This window comes from Delphinus delphis, chromosome 5, assembly GCF_949987515.2.
Source record: "Delphinus delphis chromosome 5, mDelDel1.2, whole genome shotgun sequence".
Lineage (NCBI taxonomy): Eukaryota > Metazoa > Chordata > Mammalia > Artiodactyla > Delphinidae > Delphinus > Delphinus delphis.
The window spans coordinates 14,275,688-14,295,504 of NC_082687.1; the positions used below are offsets into that span (position 1 = coordinate 14,275,688).

The 19,817-nt window shown below is 38.9% G+C and overlaps 1 protein-coding gene across 1 annotated transcript in view; it reads right to left on the minus strand.

Annotated features, from left to right (window-relative positions):
• The window catches only part of UNC5C (unc-5 netrin receptor C), a 395,930-nt gene that overhangs the window by 102,380 nt on the left and 273,733 nt on the right, over positions 1-19,817 (minus strand). The window contains exon 4 of the mRNA XM_060011612.1: positions 11,142-11,245. Coding sequence (XP_059867595.1) covers positions 11,142-11,245 — 104 coding nt within the window. The remainder of the gene's footprint in view (positions 1-11,141; positions 11,246-19,817) is intronic.

Here is a 19,817-nt window from a genome sequence, read left to right on the forward strand (position 1 = left end):
TGTGCTCCGCAACGGGAAAGGCCACAACAGTGAGAGGCCCGCGTACCGGAAAAAAAACTCTCCTGGTGAGGAAAGTTTCTCCCTACTTACAAGCTCAATCCCTCCTAGTGTATGTACCAGAAGAGATGTCATATTTCTAGCCATCCTATAAGAGGACTGCTTCCTAGCTCTTATATTGTAAGGACAGAAGGAGGATAAACTGTTTAGAAATCCCTCCAACGGTTAGGTCTTTCAGTCCTATTGATGCCTTCAGCCTGGCACAGAGTTCTGAAAACGCCCATATGATTTTTTTTAAATTTTTATTGGAGTATAGTTGATTTACAACGTTGTGCCCAATATGACTTTATTAATGAAGATGAGTGAGTCCCAATTTCATGATAAGTTTTAGGACTAGAGTATACTGACCCCATATTGTGTGTGCCCAGAAAAGGTGTGTAAAACTGCCATCCCACCCTGTGTGTGGTGTGATTTAAGGATCCACTTTTTTTATGGCTCTTACATGCATGGTTTTATAGTTTTATTGTTACTGATACTTTATAAAATTCAGAACTATTGGCTACGTAAGGGCTGTCAGGGGAAGAGAAGTTTTGCAGGAAAACATGGAGATCATTTTTCAATGGCTCAGGCTTGCATGATCTCTTCTGAGCAGCTCCTTGAGCATCCAACAACATTCATGTTTCAAAATTTCTATTATCTTTTCCCTGAATACTTTATTGTTCATTTTAAATTTAATTTTTGATTTATATCATCAGCAAACACAGAGAAGAGTGGATTAACATGCCAGATGGGGTAAGTAATCCCCACATTTAATCTTGACTTCCTATACTCACTTTCTCACCTTTATTCACTTTCCTCCTCTCTTTCTGGTTAAACATCATAAAACTAGGCTACCTAAAACAGATTCCAAAACTTCCAATGTTAAGAGTATGTAAAGTGGGGGACCCATTTACACAAGACAATTATTTTCCAAAAATTACTTATATCCAGAATTTATTTCATGGCTTACTACTAAAATTGTTTAAAACCTAACTCTGTTCATGTTTTACTATTAAAAAATAAAAGACAAATATTTGGGGCAGCATGATGTAATAAAAATAAATCAACAACCACATCCACTTCCTTGTTGCCTCATCCCTTCTAACTCCCTGGGCAAAAGGAACATATCGCAGGATGATTCATGTATTAGGGGCTTTCTAGAAATGTCTGGCACTAGTATTAGCAAGCACAACTATTTCCAAATATATTAAATGTCTGCTCAGTTATTCCTTTAAGTGTCACAGTAAGAAAAAAGAATTTATAATCTGAAATTCATTCTTCTTTTCTGGCCAACTGTTTATAAAAGAACAACAGTGACAATATGTTTGGAACCACAATAATATAGACATTATAAAAACAATGATAATGTTTTACTTTTAGATGACAAAAGTATATAGTTTAATATTATCGAACATTAGGAATGTAAACCATATTTGCTAGAGTGCATATACTTTAAATTCTAAACTAAACAAAAAGCTTTATCCGGAAAGTGGTTAGGATATGTTTTGACTACCTTCAAGAAGGCTAATGTGTTGGTTTTGTTAAGTCTCTTCTCCAGAGTCAATACAAGGGTAGAGGCTTTACTCACATTATGAAATAATTTAGCTACAACTACTTCTCTCTAAACCCCTGCCAAGTATGAACCGCAAATACCAATAAAACAAAAGAAGCAAAATCCACTTTTTTCCATTAATCAGAAAGCTCCAAAGTTAAGACACAGGGAGACATATAAGCAGAAACTGTAACAAATTATAAATCCAATGGTGATTTATACATGTTTACAATACCTTCGATATAATCCTATAGGTTAAATTTTGTGATTTCTTTCAGTGTGATCTTTCATATCAATTAAGCTGAATTCTTTTTGAGAGCTGTAAATACTTCTTCTTAAGACCTTGTTTCTTTCTGTAGTTCAGGGTAAATGACAAACCTACATTTTACTGAAGAGGAAATGTAAATTTATTTAAAAAAAAAAAAGGAAAGACAGACCACTTAAATGCTTTGCAGAGATCCTTTAGAGATAGTCAGACTTCGGTTAGGAAATTGCTAACAAGGAGAGGTGCCCAGACCCCCAAGTAGCTATTGTCACCCTTTGCCCTTTTGATACATGAACTTGTTAACCATGTGACTGGCTAAGGAATCTAATCATATATGCCAATAATAAAGAGCAAAGCACCTTGCAGTTTTCTATTCTACGCCCTTGTGAAAGACAGATGTGTTGCATCTAATTATTAACTGATTGGTATCTGGAGAAACATTAACATAATTGGCGCATTTGTTCTAATTAACGAAGGGAAATTGCCACATACCACCCAATATGAAAAGTGAGTGCAGCAAGCATTAGCTAGAAAACTCCATGTCAATCAGAGAGGTTACTCTGCTAAACTCAAACTGGAGTCCCTCAAGTCCCAACACTGAGGCTGAAAATGACACAACAGAGTTGAGAAGCACGTGTACACCTAAGACAATGGAGATTCAGCCTAGAATTGTTTTATGCAGGTACATTAATCAAATAAATGGGAAAAACAATTATGGGGCAATGATCAAATGCACACTCAGCCAAGATTCTAGAAGAAGCATTAGCTAGAAGCTGGGAGTCGGCCAAGTTTTACCGGATGGTTTATAAGTCAGAAGTTTGAAACTTTTCCTGTATTCGTTTGTTTTAACCTTGCCCTTTAGACCGGTGTTTCTCAAACTTTGTTGCATTTCAGAATCACCTGCGGAGCTATGAAAAACCTATTAAAAATAGTGATAACCCAGGCTGCATAAAATACCTATTAAATCAGTATCTTTAGCGTGGGCTATAAGCATCAGTATTTGCTAATGATTCCCAGGTGATCCCAATGTGCATCCTAGTTTGAACACCGTATTGCAGACTGGTTCTGATAATTTTGCTGAAATACAGATTCTGATTAAGTGCCCTGGATGGGGCTTGAGTTTCTACCTTTCTAAGAAGCTCCCAGGTCAAGTCAGTACAGATAATCTATGCATCGCACCTTGAATAGTAAAGCCTTCACAATGCTAAAAGATACCTCTAGCTAATAAGCCTTCTGTAGACTTTCACCAGGTAGGATTTAGCTCCATTGCTTCAGAGTTCGAAATCACAAAATTATTTTCTGCTGGTGTCTCACACTGACAACAGGTGTTTCATATGACCAACCAAGAAAGTCTTCATTATAGAATGCAAATGAATGCTGTTTACCCATTAAAGTTGTGGGTGAAAAGTATCTTAAAAGACAAGAATCAAAACGCCATCAAAAAAAAAAAGTGTACAAAGAAACTCTCCCCGACCCCAGGTCCATTGTGGAGACATTGTTCTAGATGTTGTCTCTTGTCAAGAATAGAAGGCTACTTTGTTTATGCAGCTATTTGCTTCTCAGATTGGCAACAGCAGTAAGACACTCATTCACTTCTGCATTGACCACTGTCCAATATACTTTGTGCCTTTCAGTAGCTTTGTGAAAGTATTTGTATTTTTATACTGTAAAAAGAATTGGACTTCAAGCAAGTTGAAATTATATCTTTAGACAACTGTGCCCCCCCAAAAAAAAACAGCCAAAGGATTAAAAAAAAAAGCAAGTAAAAATGAAACCATGTCCCACAGACTTAAGAGAAGCTGATAACTAACGGAAATTCTTGAGCTTATCTTACAGAACCGCAGATACGGCAACAGCTTGTCCAAACCCCTTTGCTTGTAAACTCCTTCACTGATTAAGCCCGTTTTCGTATTTCGTTCTTTTTTCACCTCTTTAATCACATACCTCCCCAGCTTCCACTCAGTCCAGCTGTTCCACAGGAACTTGAAGTCAGCTCCTGACCAGTGCGAGCGGGTAAGACTGCTTGGGACCTCTGACCCTAAAGCTGGGCCTGAGGCCAGTTTTTCAGTCGATGAGTGGCCTGTTGACTTCAGAAGCCTGGAAACGTACCCTCAGCTCACGCTGGGCGCCTCCACTGCGAACAGGCAGCAGCGGCGCACGGCGATACGGCTGCGCAGTACACCCATTTCCTCGTCTTTTCCCACCTCCAATCAGCTTTCCCCAGCCTAAGACCGCTTTGGGTATCCCATAAGTATCCCAACCCCCCTGACCTCGGGGAGGCGGAGCTAAGACTTGTTCTCCATCTTCTTAGTAGGCTGCCTTGTGAGGAAACTCTTCTCAGCCGCAAACCTCACTTGGTTCACTGCAAGTCTGGCATAGGGACGTGGTTAGTAACCTAACAGAAACTGGATTGACATTTTGCTCAGTTGTTGCAACTTCTGCAAAGGGAAGGAATTTTCTAAGAAAGGGATGTTGTTTTCCTGCTGGGGAAACACCTCTTTAATTGCACATATGTCTGGCTCATTGCTTTTGAGAGTTGAATGTGTGCAGACCACGCTGTAGAGATGAACTTGTATTGAAATCTGAAAACTTAACATTTCTGAAGCCTTAAATTCAACTATGAGGAGATGAAAGCACGTTAAGTGAATTAATAGTGACAACCACCAGAAGAGCCCAAAGTAGAATGACTCAATCTGATAAGATCTTACAAGGGAGCAAAATGGCACTGAAATGTCCTTAAAATGCTAAATTTTCCAGGGCAAAAGGACTATAAATTGATTAGTCCTGAGATAGTTCCTAACCGGTCTTTACTGTAAACTTGCCTTTCAGGTTAAGTAACTCTCAGCATTTCCTCATATTTAGCAATTAAGGGTGTTGGGACTCTTGCTAAGTCTGACCGCCTTTAAAAAACACTGGCTTTTTGCTCTTTTTGTTATGACTGTCATTTTTCATCCACAATCAGTTTACAATAAATAGTGCCTCTAGGCATATGAAGAATCATTGAAAGAAATTTCAAAAGCAAAGAACTTACCCAAGAAAAAACCTTTTTTTCCTGAAATAAAGGCTGTGGAAATAAAAGACCCTCCTGCCCTGCGATTATGTATTCAGGCGAGGTCACTGCCTGTTGCTGAAGCATCACTGAGAGAGAAAGAATGTATCTGAAAACATTGAAGTCTACTGACCACTGATTTTAGGTCATCTAAGAAAAGCTCACTCTACTGCGTTTGCTGACCGTTAGCATGGAAGATTTCACTTTCTTCTGAAGGACCAAATATTTTCTAGATTTTATTCATTTAATAAAATCAGATGTAAAATCCACGTTCAGAACTTTCTGTTCCCACAGGAATTAAAATATATCCTTTATTTCTCCACCTTTCTCTCTCTCTTCTACTTCTACCCTAAGACCATCAACTATCTTCTCTTACTTGAAGTAAGGCAAAATCATCGCCTCAATGGTGTCTCTGTTTCCATTTTTACACTTCTAAAATCTATACTCCCTAGAGCAGCAAGAATGATCTTTGAAATAAATATATATCAGGTCATGACAATTCCTTACTTAAAATCTCCAATGACTCTGCATATATTCAGAAACAATTCCAAATCCCTTACCATTACCACGTGTTAGTTCCCAAGCTCATCCTAACCCTTTGACTGAAGGGCTTCCTGCCCTCCTGATGGCTCACTGTGTCTCAGAGACACTGGCCTCCTTTTTAAACCATAACCACATTCTGAGGTATTCTGCTCCCCTACCTGGAGCTTCCTGACCCAGATCTTTTCAAGTCTGGCTCTTTCCTGTCATTCAGATCTCAGCTCAAATGTTATTTCTTCAGATATAGATTCTCCTTAAACTTTAAAGTGACTTCTGATCACCAACAACCATCAACCTCTCAGATATGACCTTGCCTTACTTCCTTTAACTTGCAATTATCTGACAATATCTTGCTCCTTTATTTCTATTCTTGTTTATGGTTTTGTTACCCTTTAGGGACTCTGACTGACATGTATCTCCTTCAACTAGAAAAGTATCCAGCACACGGTGAGTGGACAATGAATATTCCTTGAATAAATGAATTAGTAATTAAAAATAAAAATGGGGGGCTTCCCTGGTGGTGCAGTGGCTGAGAGTCCGCCTACCGATGCAAGGGACATGGGTTCGTGCCCCGGTCTGGGAAGATCCCACATGCCGCAGAGCAGCTGGGCCCGTGAGCCATGGCCGCTGAGCCTGCACATCCGGAGCCTGTGCTCCGCAACGGGAGAGGCCACAGCAGTGAGAGGTCCGCGTACCGCAAAAAAAAAAAAAAAAAAAAATTAAAAAAATATTAAAAAAAAAGTAAAAATGTGATTTTGTACTGTAGGCTCAAAGGAACCACTGTGTATATGCAGAAGTCAAGCCACAAATCTATTATAAATCAGAGGTTTGTTATTTATTCCTGTGTTGAATTTTATTATAATTTTTAACTTGGTTCACAAAGTTATCTGTGCTTGTGGTGCTCTCTGTGCATAACTATTAGAGGCATATTATTTACATTGGCAGAAAAACATATCAAGTGACCAAAATATAGAGATGACGTTGGCAAATATTGACTGGACCAATGCAAAGCTTGCAAGCTGACTCCCTGTCAGGGAACCTGATACTTGTGGCAAACCTGTTTGTAAGGCTGATACTCATCTCATAAGCAAAACACTTTCTTGTTGCTACACACATGCTAGGAGAAAATTCCAGCAGATATCACTGGGCACTGAAAGCAATGTCTCCCTCCAAATTAGTATTCAAACTCTCCTTTTCTCTCTAAACCTTTTTTGTCTGCAAGGAATATAAAGCACAGCTTGGGAGAAAATGCACCTGCATGGAAATGCGTCGACACAAAGTTCCAGTTATGAGGGAAGGGGCAGCCAAACATGCACTCCTCTCATGAAACAAAATGTTCATTGGCCCTATTAATAATCAATTAGATGGACAGCTACCTGATGCTATACATCTGGTGAGGCCTCCAGCTGCCAGCAGCTTTTTCCCCTGATAAAGCTGATGCTGCTTTAAAAAACTCTCTTTCCTGTTTAGCAAGACTAAACTCAGCAAAATCATCTATTCTTTTGCACTTCACCCCATATTTTCCCACTTGCTAATTAGAGATGCAAATGTGGATAAGTAAGATGACGGTTTTCAAGCACAACTGGGTCAATATGTTGAACATTGTGCCCTGTTCCTCCAATTAGACTCCTATGAGAAATAGTTCGATTATAATTAGAGGAGCAATTATCCCCTTGTTTAAGGTGAAACAAATCACAGGTTTGTTTTAGTGAAAAATTCAGCTTTGCTCCTTCTGCCATGCCAACAAATCTTGTATCCACTGATGTTCTGATACCAGTACTCTCCAAAAGAGATAATCTGATGAAATAAAGCATCTCTTGAGTATATTTCTGGCTCACCATATGACAGCAACATTTTCCAGGCGTAAACTAAAATGAGCAAAGAGGGGTTCATTTCATACAGTGCTGCTGTTATGCCACTGGAGCAACCCAGCACCCGTGCACGGGCATATTAATCTTCTGGCTTCTTTGGGGAGATGGCGGGTTTCTGCCAAAAGGCAGGCAAATGTCTCCCCAGACATGGGAGAAAAGCATTATATTTTTGGCTTGATCCTAGCAAAAGAGGTATTAAAAATACTGAGCAATACCATTTTAGAGTATTTCTGGGATTTGTTATTCTTTCTTTCACCTAGTCTACTTTTCATTTAAATATAATTATTATTAACCTGTCCTACAGTCCTTGAACTGAAGTAACTCTCAATGGCCTTTTATTCCCATCTAGTGGGTCAGAAGCACTAGACGGATAGATTCCCTTACTCCACCCTCACTGAGTTCTCTCAGTATGCGTCTTCAGAGGTGACAAACATCTTTTCTCTGAGAAGTTCCATGTCCTGAGGTGCCGCCTCTGTGTCACATCCAACAGGGACTCTTTATTTCATTTAGTTAAATATACTTAGAGAATCTACTATGCAACCTACAGTCTGCTGGTGTTAGAGAGAAACATGAACAAAAATCCCGTTTTGTTCCTTATTTCATCCCAGTCTAATCAGGTAGGACAGTAGTAAACAGATATATTTCAACACAGATAATAGTTGGAGCTGTAAAAAATCAGGGTACCTAGGGGCTGATGTTCAGGCAGTTATACTGGTTCATTCATACCAGATGTTAAATACTGAATAGTTCTGCATCCGCTACTTAATAGCTGACATATTTTTTTTCTTAACCAATGAGTACTGAGAGGAGTTCTTAGTCAACACTGCTACGACCTGGAGAGATAGCATGTAAGGAATCCTGGGTTGGCCTCTTCCTCCTCTGACACTTTCTTTGTCCCTCTCTTTCCTTTGGCTTGGAAAAGGAGAGCTACCAACAGTAGCCCCAGCCCAGATTTCCTCTTTGGGAGAAAATATGAAGTCTGGTCCAATGTCTTGGGTCCATTATGACTAAACAGACAACTTGAAAAATCAGAGTAAGGACAGCAGCACATCAGGACTTGCTGTAGATATTCACGTTAACAAGTCATTTGTAAAGTAAATATGTTACATCAATAAGGGAATTTCCCGGTTTTAAAGCTCAAACGTTATCTTCATTTGTAGCATTTATGGCCTCTAACCAAAGTAACTGGCTAGAAAACACAGGAGGGCATCTTCGTGATTCTTCATAGGGCAGAAGCTTCATCTCTGCATACCCCACAGCGCCCAACAGAGCTGCACTGTGCTCAGTGACCACTCCGAATTCAAGAGGTCGAACTGAGTCTTCTGTGAATCAATAGGTGATAGAATAATAGCACTAATAATGCTAGTGAGTGCTTCTACATGGTCTAAGTGATTTGCATATATCTCATTAACCTTCAGCTACATTCTGGAGAGACACCATTCGTTATTATATCCATTTTGTAATTTAATTGAGGAAACTTAGATACCGAGAGCTGAAATACCTTGCTTAAAGTCCAAGACGTAAAAATGGGGACACTTGAGTTTAAACCTAGAGTTCTGTAAGGAAATTAGTTTAACGTTCTGTAGCAGAAATTAAAGCCAAAATAGGGGAGAAAATTAAATGTTATTTATTATCTCAGATATGCCTGTGCCATTATTTGCACCAAAGGTGATGCTTCTGTAACTTAAGATTAGTAGAGCTCTTTGGAAACCTACTGACTTTTTTCTTTTTTTTTGGTACGCGGGCCTCTCACTGCTGTGGCCTCTCCCTTTGTGGAGCACAGGCTCCAGACACCCAGGCTCAGCGGCCATGGCTCACGGGCCCAGCCGCTCCGCGGCATGTGGGATATTCCCAGACTGGGGCACAAACCCATGTCCCCTGAATCGGCAGGTGGACTCTCAACCACTGCGCCACCAGGGAAGCCCCCTACTGACTTTTATGGGAAGAAAATTATTGTCTCCTGATATTCTGCAAAGAATGAACTTGACTACTTATTCAATGATGCTAGATATATACTTATTAAACAAAGATAAATTGAATCAGTCAACTATGTATTTGTTGAGTGTTTACTGAGTTTTTCAGATTCATTTGCCTTGCATACAAAAGAAGCATAAATCCTTGTCAGCATGGCCTGATGTCTTAAGGACTGATTTTGCTTATAGTAAAACATGAGAGTTTTACCTGCTGGTTTCCTTTTAAGATCAATATTCCATTTTATGCTATTTTCATGCTTTTAAATTCCTCAAATAAATAAATAAAATATTAAATGATAAATATATATACCATTAAATTAAAATAATCTTATAATCCCTTAACTCACCACGTTACAATTCATCCCTTTCTTCTTTAATTTATCTGCCCCTCCTGAGCAAATGACAGTTGTAACATGTCACGTTAAAGTATTCATTAGATTTCTGATCTTGGTGATTCTAAGGGTGCTGAAAATAATCGACACAGGAGTTTATTAGCCTGCTCTCAAGCATGTGTGTTTGATCTCTCTCTTGACTTCCAGAAAAAGAAAAAATATTCACATTATAGTTCTGTGAATGTCAAATGGGTGTATGAGTTTTGAGCTTGCCAAGTGTTAATTGGTCTCTTCCCCAGTGATGATACAGATAAAATTCACAGCCAATTAGTTTGCACTCTTGAATCTTTACTCCTTGCCAAAGTGAACCACTTTGCTGAGGAGACCAAGAAAATGAAGAAGTTATAGAATCTCCTCACTGAAAATCTCTGCAGGGATTTGCTCTCTTTAAGAAACATCAGGTCAAGAAGAGTCTATGGATACCTATGTTACTCAGGATATGTTTTGGTCTTCAAGATAGTTTAATGGTGGAGGTTTGCATTAGAATTTTAGAAATCCAGTTAAGGAGACAGATGCACTTATTGTCCTAAGTGAAAGGAAATATTGAATACAGAAGAGCTGCCTACTTTATAATCACAATAAATCATATTGTGTGTCAGTGTTAGAAGATAAGGTTTTGGAGTGGCTGGATAAAGCAGCAATAATCATACAAAGTCTCTGATACAGTGCTAGAAAGTGCCATGGGATGCCAGGAACAAGGCAAAAAACAGCTCTCTTCTTTCAAAGAAAAAAGGAAATTTCATTAAGAGTGCCACTTAGAGCCTTTGCATTGATACATTGGAGATATGGATGACTGTGACAGAAAAATGGGCATTGTATTGTTTGGTGCTAATAAAAAGTCATGGTATAAATCTGATTTGTAATATTTCATTAACTATCAATAGGCTTTGTTTCACCAAAAACAGAAAATGAAAATAAAGAGCTAATGGAAAGCTTACAGGATGAAACTAACGGACATTCCTCAAACATGTTTTTATTCATGGTGTGTGGCTATGGCTTTTAGGTATGTCCATCAATATATCACAGAGCAGGAAATATATACGTGGAGTGCACAGGCTCTCACACACACACACACACACACACAAACACACACACACACCTTTCTTACATTTTTTGCATAGTATCAAGAAAAATAATAAAATTGATGGTACATTATTAAGTCATACCACCTTTCTCTATGATTAGTGCCAGATAAAATAAAACAGTGTTTCTGATTTCTTAAAAGACAGTGACAAAATTAAACCAAGCTGCCTGTGGCTTTGTCCAGTGGGGCATTCTAATTGACTCCAAGTCATTAATCAGTTCCCAATCAATCTATTTTGCCAGTAGCAAGCAGTTAGGACTCCATTACCAACCATTCATCATGCCATACCCTAATTCACTACACCATTAGCCATGGACTAGGCCTCCGTTAGAATAACTTAAGTGCCAATTGCTAAATGTGAAGAATTTTTGCTACTCACTTCAGCCACTGGGATCCCTTCTGGTGGTCGACACTGGAGCAAGACTTCCTGTTCCAAGGATACTTCCTTTCCCAGGGGTTCCTGCTCAAATGTCTTCCGCAGATCTGGAAAGCACCAGTAATAAAATATAAGACAAAACTAATTAACATTTATTCATTTATTGGAAGTACAATAAACATCCTGCAGCTTATTTTATGTTTCTCTGTATTTTTTAATCATGTTAGCACTGTACCATAATGTGGGTGATTATATTCTGTGTACTGGAAATTATGAAACTTGGAGGCTATTAACTGTTCCTACTTTAATCTTCACTGGAATGCTTTGGAGATCCTCATTCTAACAATTAGTGAAACTCATTCATTGCATTTCCTTACTATTTCTTAATAATCAACTATAATGATAACTTTTTTTTTTTTTTTTTTTTTTGCGTTACGCGGGCCTCTCACTGTTGTGGCCTCTCCCATTGCGGAGCACAGGCTCTGGACGCGCAGGCTCAGCGGCCATGGCTCACGGGCCCAGCCGCTCCGCGGCATGTGGGATCTTCCCGGACCGGGGCACGAACCCACGTCCCCTGCATCGGCAGGCGGACTCTCAACCACTGCACCACCAGGGAAGCCCAATGATCACATTTTTAATCAAGAGAATCCCATTGTCATGATGCTTATTCATAAAGTCCCTTAGGTATAATCTTATTTTTTCTTTCTTCCCAATAGATAACTATTGTAGTTGTAATAACTCTGAGATCTTTTGATAAATAACTCAAAAGCAAGTTTCTGTTCAGAGTGAAAAACAGAATGCTGGAGTCCTGAAAGAATGAATATAGCTTCTTGAGGTGTCTCAAACACAAGACAGGGAAAAGAGTAACTATTGGGATGAGTCCAGAAATATCTCAATATGTAAATTATGTGACCATTCTGCAATTAGAAGATTAAACAGTCATTTCTGCTCAAATATACCAAGAATCTAATTATGTATTTATATCAGTGGTCCCCAACCTTTTGGGCACCAGGGACCGGTTTCGTGGAAGACAGTTTTTCTACGGACCAGGGTCGGGGGAGGGTTGGCGGGGGAGGGATGGTTCAGGCGGTACTGCGAGCGACGGGGAGCCGCGCATGAAGCTTTGCTCACTCGCTGCCCACCTCCGGCTCTGCGGCCTGGTTCCTAACAGGCCACAGATCAGGGGTTGGGGACCCCTGATTTATACAGTTATAGTTGCTACAGCAATACACAGTACAATTTTAAAAACTGCTATTGATGGACACGAAAATGTTAGAAACCAGTTTGTCATTTTAAACACCAAAGCTAAAAAGTACATGAGTCAGTCATAGAGCTTTGAAGCAGCATTTTTTTTTAAAGCAAAGCAAAAAAATTATTTCATATATGTACTCTTCAGCTCCTTCCCATTAAAAGTTATTGGAATTTTACCCAGTTGATTTTAGTAAAAAGTTAATGCCTCTTTCCTTTCATCCCATGTCCCCAGCAATGACTTCAGAATCTAAAAGCACGATTTCAGCCTACTGAACTAATGAGTGGAAATCTGAAGACTCTGGAGGTGTGCCTCTAATGTCTTTCAAGGAGCTATTAGAAAGCACCACTCGGAAAATGCACTGAGAAAAAAATTCATTGTCATATATTTGCCATTTGGTTGAATTTCTTGGCAGAAAAAACCTTCAAGAGCTTAGGGGCTGTGAAAAGATAACTGGATCTAGGTGGGTCTGAAGTAAGACAAGAGACTCTACAAATGGTGACAGAATTTCTGTCAGAAGGGCATTTCTAATTTGATTATCAAGAAATTGAGTATGTTGCAGGAATGAACACTTAAAATCCACAGAGTTATTAGAACTTGAAAGTTATCTAAACCAGGTCCTTATTTTACATATGAGAAACACATTTCTCAAGTTACTCAAAGCCTCACAGCAAAATAACTGATGCTGCGTTAGAACCTGCTGATTTGATACATATTTTTCTATCCCACACATCCCTTCACATCTCTTTTGGTTGATTTGTGTCCTTTCAACAGAAACATTAAAACTTCTTCTACTCTTTCTTTTCTCATATAGTAGCTTATCTTTGTTTTTAATCTGCATTAAGATGAAATTTTGGCAAAACACCAAATATTAATAAAAGCAATAGCAGCAGTGAATAACTTTAATGGGATAAAATGTTCTTGACAGGGTATATCTTGTTGGTGAAAAATGATTCTAAAAAACTCCCATCTGGGCTTCCCTGGTGGCGCAGCGGTTGAGAGTCCGCCTGCCAATGCAGGGGACACGGGTTCGTGCCCCTGCCGGGAAGATCCCATATGCTGCGGAGCGGCTAGGCCCGTGAGCCATGGCTGCTGAGCCTGCGCGTCCGGAGCCTGTGCACTGCAACGGGAGAGGCCACAGCAGTGAGAGGCCCTTGTACTGCACACAAAAAAACAAAACTCCCATCTGATGCAGGGTAGGGTGAAGACCTAAAGACTGGAATTAGTTCTCAAATCAAATAACATATTGACTCTCAGTTAAACTAACCAGCATATCACAAAATAAGGATTGAGAATTAGAAAGAATGAGGCACATATATATCCAAATAGTCAAAACAAATTCCTTTAACATTTGTAAATTATCTCCTTAAGGTAGGCACTTTATTAGGTACTTAGGATGAAGATATGTAAGATTCAGAATCAAGACTAGAACGGTAAGCTGAGATCTATTTATGAAAAGCCTTCCTGCCATGCTAAGGAATGGCAAACCCTCAAAGGCTTTTAAGCAGAGGAGGGAGATAGGATGTCATATTGCCCTCGGTGTGATTGAGGTGGTGGTGAAGAAGCAGAAGGTAGTTAGGAACCCATTTGAATAGATCAGGAGGGATAACGGGGTCCTGAACTCAGCTAGTGACAGTGGACAGGAAGGGGAGAAAGCAGATTCTAGTAATAAATAGATCATATGTTGAGGAAGATCTAGGTATTTGGAGAGTGAGAAGAGGAAAAGATAATAGTATATTCTTAGCTACTGCAATTGTTAAGTTGATACCAGCATTAAATGAAATAATACCAAATTGGGCAGAAAAGTGGTGAGAAAGATAGCAAATTTATTTTGGTACATGTTCAGTTTGGTGCAGCTGTAGGCTATTCAAGCGGAAAAGTCCAATAGGTCCATATCATGATTTCTCAACCTCAGCACGACTGACATTTGGGACTGGATAATTCTGTTGTGAGGTTGCCCCGTGCACAGTAAGTTGCTTAGCAGCATCCTTGGACTCTACCCAACAGATACCAGTAGCACCCTTCCAAGCCATGGCAAAACAAATGCCTCCAGATAATGCCAAATGTCTCCTGACATGAAAAATCACCTCAAGTAGAGAACCACTGGTCTAGAGTTTGGAAAAGAAGGCCTGATGAAAGATCTGTGCTTCATTGTCTAGGAGATAGCTGAAGCACTAGAAATAGATGACACTACCAGGGCAGGGAAAAAAAAAAGAGGACACCAACATTCAAGAGGAAAACCTGCCTGCAAAAATGATATGGCGTGAGCAAAGACGTCAGAGAAAAACCAAGAGACAAGTGTCAGAGAAGCCAAGAGGAGAATAAAGTTTTAAGAAGTTGGGAGGCCAACAGGACAGATGCAGCAAAGGACTCAGAAGGAGAAGTTTGGGGAATTTAGGAGTGAAGGGGGAGTAGAAGCCCAGCTGAGTTGAGGGTGCACAGGAATTGGGAAAATGACCATCAGAACTCCTGCTCTTTTGCAAGATTTTATGGTGATGGAAGTCAGCATTAAGGGATGATGGGTTTGAATGGAGCAGGCTATAATTCTTCTTAGGATATGGTATGGTTTTGGGCACAGTCTTCAAATTCCTGCCATATGATGGCACACCTTTTGAGAATCCTCATTTCCTAATTGAGAATGGTGACCACACATCAGAGTCATGTACTTCAAAAGACAGGTTTAACTGAACTATCACTGAATACCATATAATTCTGTTGTTTTGAGGTTATTTAATTTTAAACTCTATGTAAATTTTATCTAATTCCTAAAATGATTCACATTTAACCCCCCACAAAATAGTACTGCTTCCTGAAAAATCCTTTTACTTCCTGCCAAAAACCTCTTCTCTAGCTTTCAGGTTGTGTAAAGAGCATAGAATATATTGTGCTGTCCAGCATGGCAGCTGCTCCTTTCATATGCCTCCACGGTACTCTGTAAGGGGGTGAGTAGCATTTTAAGCATATCCTTTATCATTTGGAGAGATGTGATAGAAGGCAGGCTGGATGACTTGCAGGCAGAGAGAACACGAGGGTGACGAATGGATAAGCATGAAAAATGGACACTTGTCAGCTAGGAATTAGATGTAAAACAGAATGTTTTAGAATAATGTGGGCATTCCTGTCAGGAAAAAGATGAATTTTTTGCCCTTGGAAGACCTTTAGGATTCTACATTTCTGTTTTCTTTCCATTAGTTCTAAGGCTGCTACTAAAATAAGTATAAAGTCCTTTCATTATAACCTAGATTACTTTTGCAAAGTAAACTTGGCTTACCTCTGATTTAGTCATTGACTCCATCAATTAAAAGAAAAATCAGCTTTGTCATATGCATGCATTCAGAGACATGTTTACTTAAGAACATGAATATTGGCTTACTAAATCCATACAGAGAAATCCAATTAGCAGATGTAGAATCAGACCTGAAACTATATGGACTTCTATTTACCATTTACACAGTAATCAAAGAAAGCCTTTTAGAACACACACATGTGTGGGTGTACACGGCATCTCATTTCTTTTTTTCTTTTTTTTTTTTTTTGGTAGTACGCGGGCCTCTCACCGCTGTGGCCTCTCCCACCGCGGAGCACAGGCCCCGGACGGACAGGCTCAGCAACCATGGCCCACGGGCCCAGCCGCTCCACAGCACGTGGGATCCTCCCGGACCAGGGCATGAACCCGCGTCCCCTGCATCGGCAGGCGGGCAGACTCTCAACCACTGCGCCACCAGGGAAGCCCGGCATCTCATTTTTTATGGTAGAATTTTGATGCTCTCAATGAATTTTTTTGCACAATAATAATACTGTGGTTACAAATTATTTATGATGTGAAACCCACTAATTTCATGGCATTCTACAAACATGGACTCTGCTTTTTGACAATGTGGTAGGCAGAAAAGAAGGCTACCTGGGAGCTTGAAGACTCTGTGGCCTCACCTTCCTCATTTGTAAAATGAAAGTAAATGACGGGATGCTTTTGAAGGTCTCTTTTGTCATAAGGGCCTATGCCTGAGTAGACTAACATTTTAAATATGCATTTTAGGGGAAAACAGCCCATCCTTTGTGAAATAAGATAAGATCTTTAAGGATTTATACCAATTATCAAAGAGAAACAATAGAAGAAATTATTTTTCAATAATCTAGGAGATGATGTATCTTTGAAAAGAACAGCTTATATATTTTCCTCTACGACAATCTTCATGCAACTTTTGTACACTTCAATATACAGGTATGGGTAAGAGTTAGAAAAATGGGATGATGGATGGGTTCCAGAAGATTCCACATTAAAAATACCAGAAAATTCTTTGTACAAATCCAAGGGAGCAATATGATATACATCACAAAAGCAGATGAATATTAAAGCTTTGATGATTATGAATGCATTGAGAATTACTTTGACAAAACTAATTTTCTCTCTCCATGGAGAGATGGGAAGGAAATGCCTACCCAAAATAGCACGCAAGAAAGCCTGTCACACCAAAGGGCATATCTACGAAAGGGGCCCCAAATCAAGTCTCCTCCACAGTGACCTCCCTCGAGCATCTTTGCCTGACACCATCTGAAAAGGGTGAAAGTGGCCTACAATGGGAAAGTCGAGGCTGGACAGGTGGGAGCTTTGACTATAACAGGTCATACTACCAAGCCCCTGTGAGCCCTGCTGATTCGGGAAGGAAATCAGGAGAAACTACCAGCAAAAGATCTCCCTATGGTGTCTAAGCAGGTAGGCTGCTGATACTATTGTCTTTGAAAAAGAAAATAAACAGGTTCTCACTCCAAGTTAAAAAAAAAATAACTTACATTTGTTAAAAATGTTTATTCCCTTAGCAATGCTACTTCACTATGCAGAAAGATTTATTAGAATAAAATATTTTTTAAAAGACAAAATCTTGACAATGTGATAAACTGATACTATGAAGTTAAGGGTTCGCCGATGGGTATGCTTCAATAGATTATTCTAATGGAAATTAAAGTCTTTAAATTCCATTGAGTAATAAGATATAAATGACACAGTATTACCTTATTAAGGTTGGGTGCTTTTTGTTTTAGATCTGATCGGGTTTTGTGAATATTAGATCTCATAGAGTTTTGTGAATATTAGAAGAGTTATTGAAACTGAAAAGGTTTTGGAAGATTATGAAGCACAAAACACATGTAATAAATCATTACGACTGTTTCTATTACTATTAGAGAGTTCTGGCATGAAAGATGATTACTCATCTGAGTAAATTTCAACATGTCATTCTCTTACACACTTGGGCCATTTGGTCTATAAACTATAGGATCTAATATTCCTTACTATTCTTATGGAATTTAAGGTTTATTGTTGAGTTTTTCAAACTGTGTGTCATGACCCCTTAGAGGATTATGAATTCAATTTAGGGGATTAAAAACCAGCATTAAAAATAGGAAATGGAATAAATAGAAAATGTCAAGTGATCATACATAGTGTTTTTATGTATGTTTATAAGAACATACACACACACACCTCTGTGTATTTGTATGTATGAAGAGATGGGTATACGTTTATCTAGTGGATCATGATATAAACATATATTTTATTATAGGTCACTGTGAAAGAGGTCTGAAAGCTCCTGCAAAGCAAGATAACATTGCAGCCAAGAGCAAGATCTTCAGGAAGGACAAACTTGGGTTCCGGTTCTGACTTTACCCCTTGACTAGCTGTGTGACCTTGAGCACACTGCTTAACCTCTTCTTACTTTAGTTCCTTCAGCTAAGAAATGGGTATGATAATAGTAACTATTTTACAGGGTTTTATAGGAAGAGGCACCTATAAAACTCTAGCATCATGCCTTAAATATAATATGTACTCAAAAGATAGTAATCCCCACACCAGTTCCCCCCCAGTATTAGTGAATTTTAGTATGCTATACAAACATTAGGCATTATCATTGTTAGTCAAAATAATCATAAACAAGTGAGACAAATTAATTACGAGCGTGGGAGACTAATGATTGAAAGTGATGTGTCACAAAGAAAAACTTAGGGATTACCATGCTGTGCTTGAAAAAATGCAGATTTCATAATAAGACTTGGCTCCAGGAATCCACAGTTTTTACTGGCCCCCAAGTGTGTTTTACACACAGCACTAAAATCTGAGAACTACCGATGGATTGATGGATTATTTACCGAACACCCATGATATGCGTGGCACTGTGCTAGACTCTGTAGGCAGAGGGACAGAGAGGCCTGGGAGGCCGTGAGAACCAAGAAGACCTGCTTCTACGCTGTGGCTCTTAAGACAGTGAGTCCCTGTTGGTGTTTCCCCAGTGTCAGTACTTACTTTTGTGCAGGTTGGCGGCTGACGTTGTCTAACACAGACACTGAAATTTCATATGTGTCTAGGGGGACAGGCAGGTAACTTAAATGAAAGAAAGTTAGGCACAAGAATTATTTTTTTCTTAAAACATAGCACCAACCTGGGCTGTCTTAGGTTTTCCAAATTTTAATAGAGACATGGATACAAAACCAATTCACTTAACTTTTTACTTGCTACTCAGCTCTATGCTGCCATATAGGAATTCAGGTTTGGTGGGCCATAGACCCCATATTTGACAGAAACTAGTAATCAATTCTTTTCATGCTCAATGAACAGAGGTAGTAAAAACATTTTTTAGTTTTTAAAATTCTGTTTTACTGTACTTTCAAAGTGTTCCTCTAGCAAATAAAATAATTCTATGGTCACATATAGTAACAATGCTTGTGTTCTTAGAGGGAAAAAATGTGCCTTTCTTCCAATAATGATAAAAGGGGATAATTATGTTGTCACAGTAGAGTATAACTTATGCTTAAATCACCAAATCTGGCTGTTAACAGGAAATAACTGGCATGAACCAACCAGTATAGCATACTTTGGGAAAACTAGATTAGACTTCTGAGCTTTGAGCATTTATTAAAGGTGAAAGTCCTGACAATGCTATAGAACCCTAAAAAGTTTGCCACGGTTTTCTTTTCCAGGAATAGAGTATCTTTGCTGGAATTTAAAAAAAAAAAAATCATGAAAAAAAAAGTTATATTCAGCAACTCCTAATGTGGTTTTTAAAAGGAAGGGACACAGTATATAAAAAATGTTGGAAGGAGTTTTCTTTTTCACTTGCTTTTTCTTCTCAAATATTGTAAAAGATAAAACAAAACAAAACAAAAACCCACGAACCAACCAACAAAAACATGAAGTTTCCTCTATGGTTAGATTGCAAAGTGAACTATCACATTTCTGCAAACCTGTACAATGAATTGGACTGTAAAAAGAAAAGTTTAAAACTCAGATTTACCATTTCCTAAACAAGTGACTGGGGTAAGTTATCTAATATTTCGTTTCCATGCTTCTGTTTTGTTATTTGCAAAATAAGGATAATAACAGATCCTACCCAAAGGATTGTTGGAGGCATCACAAAAGTTAACATGCACAGGGGCTTATA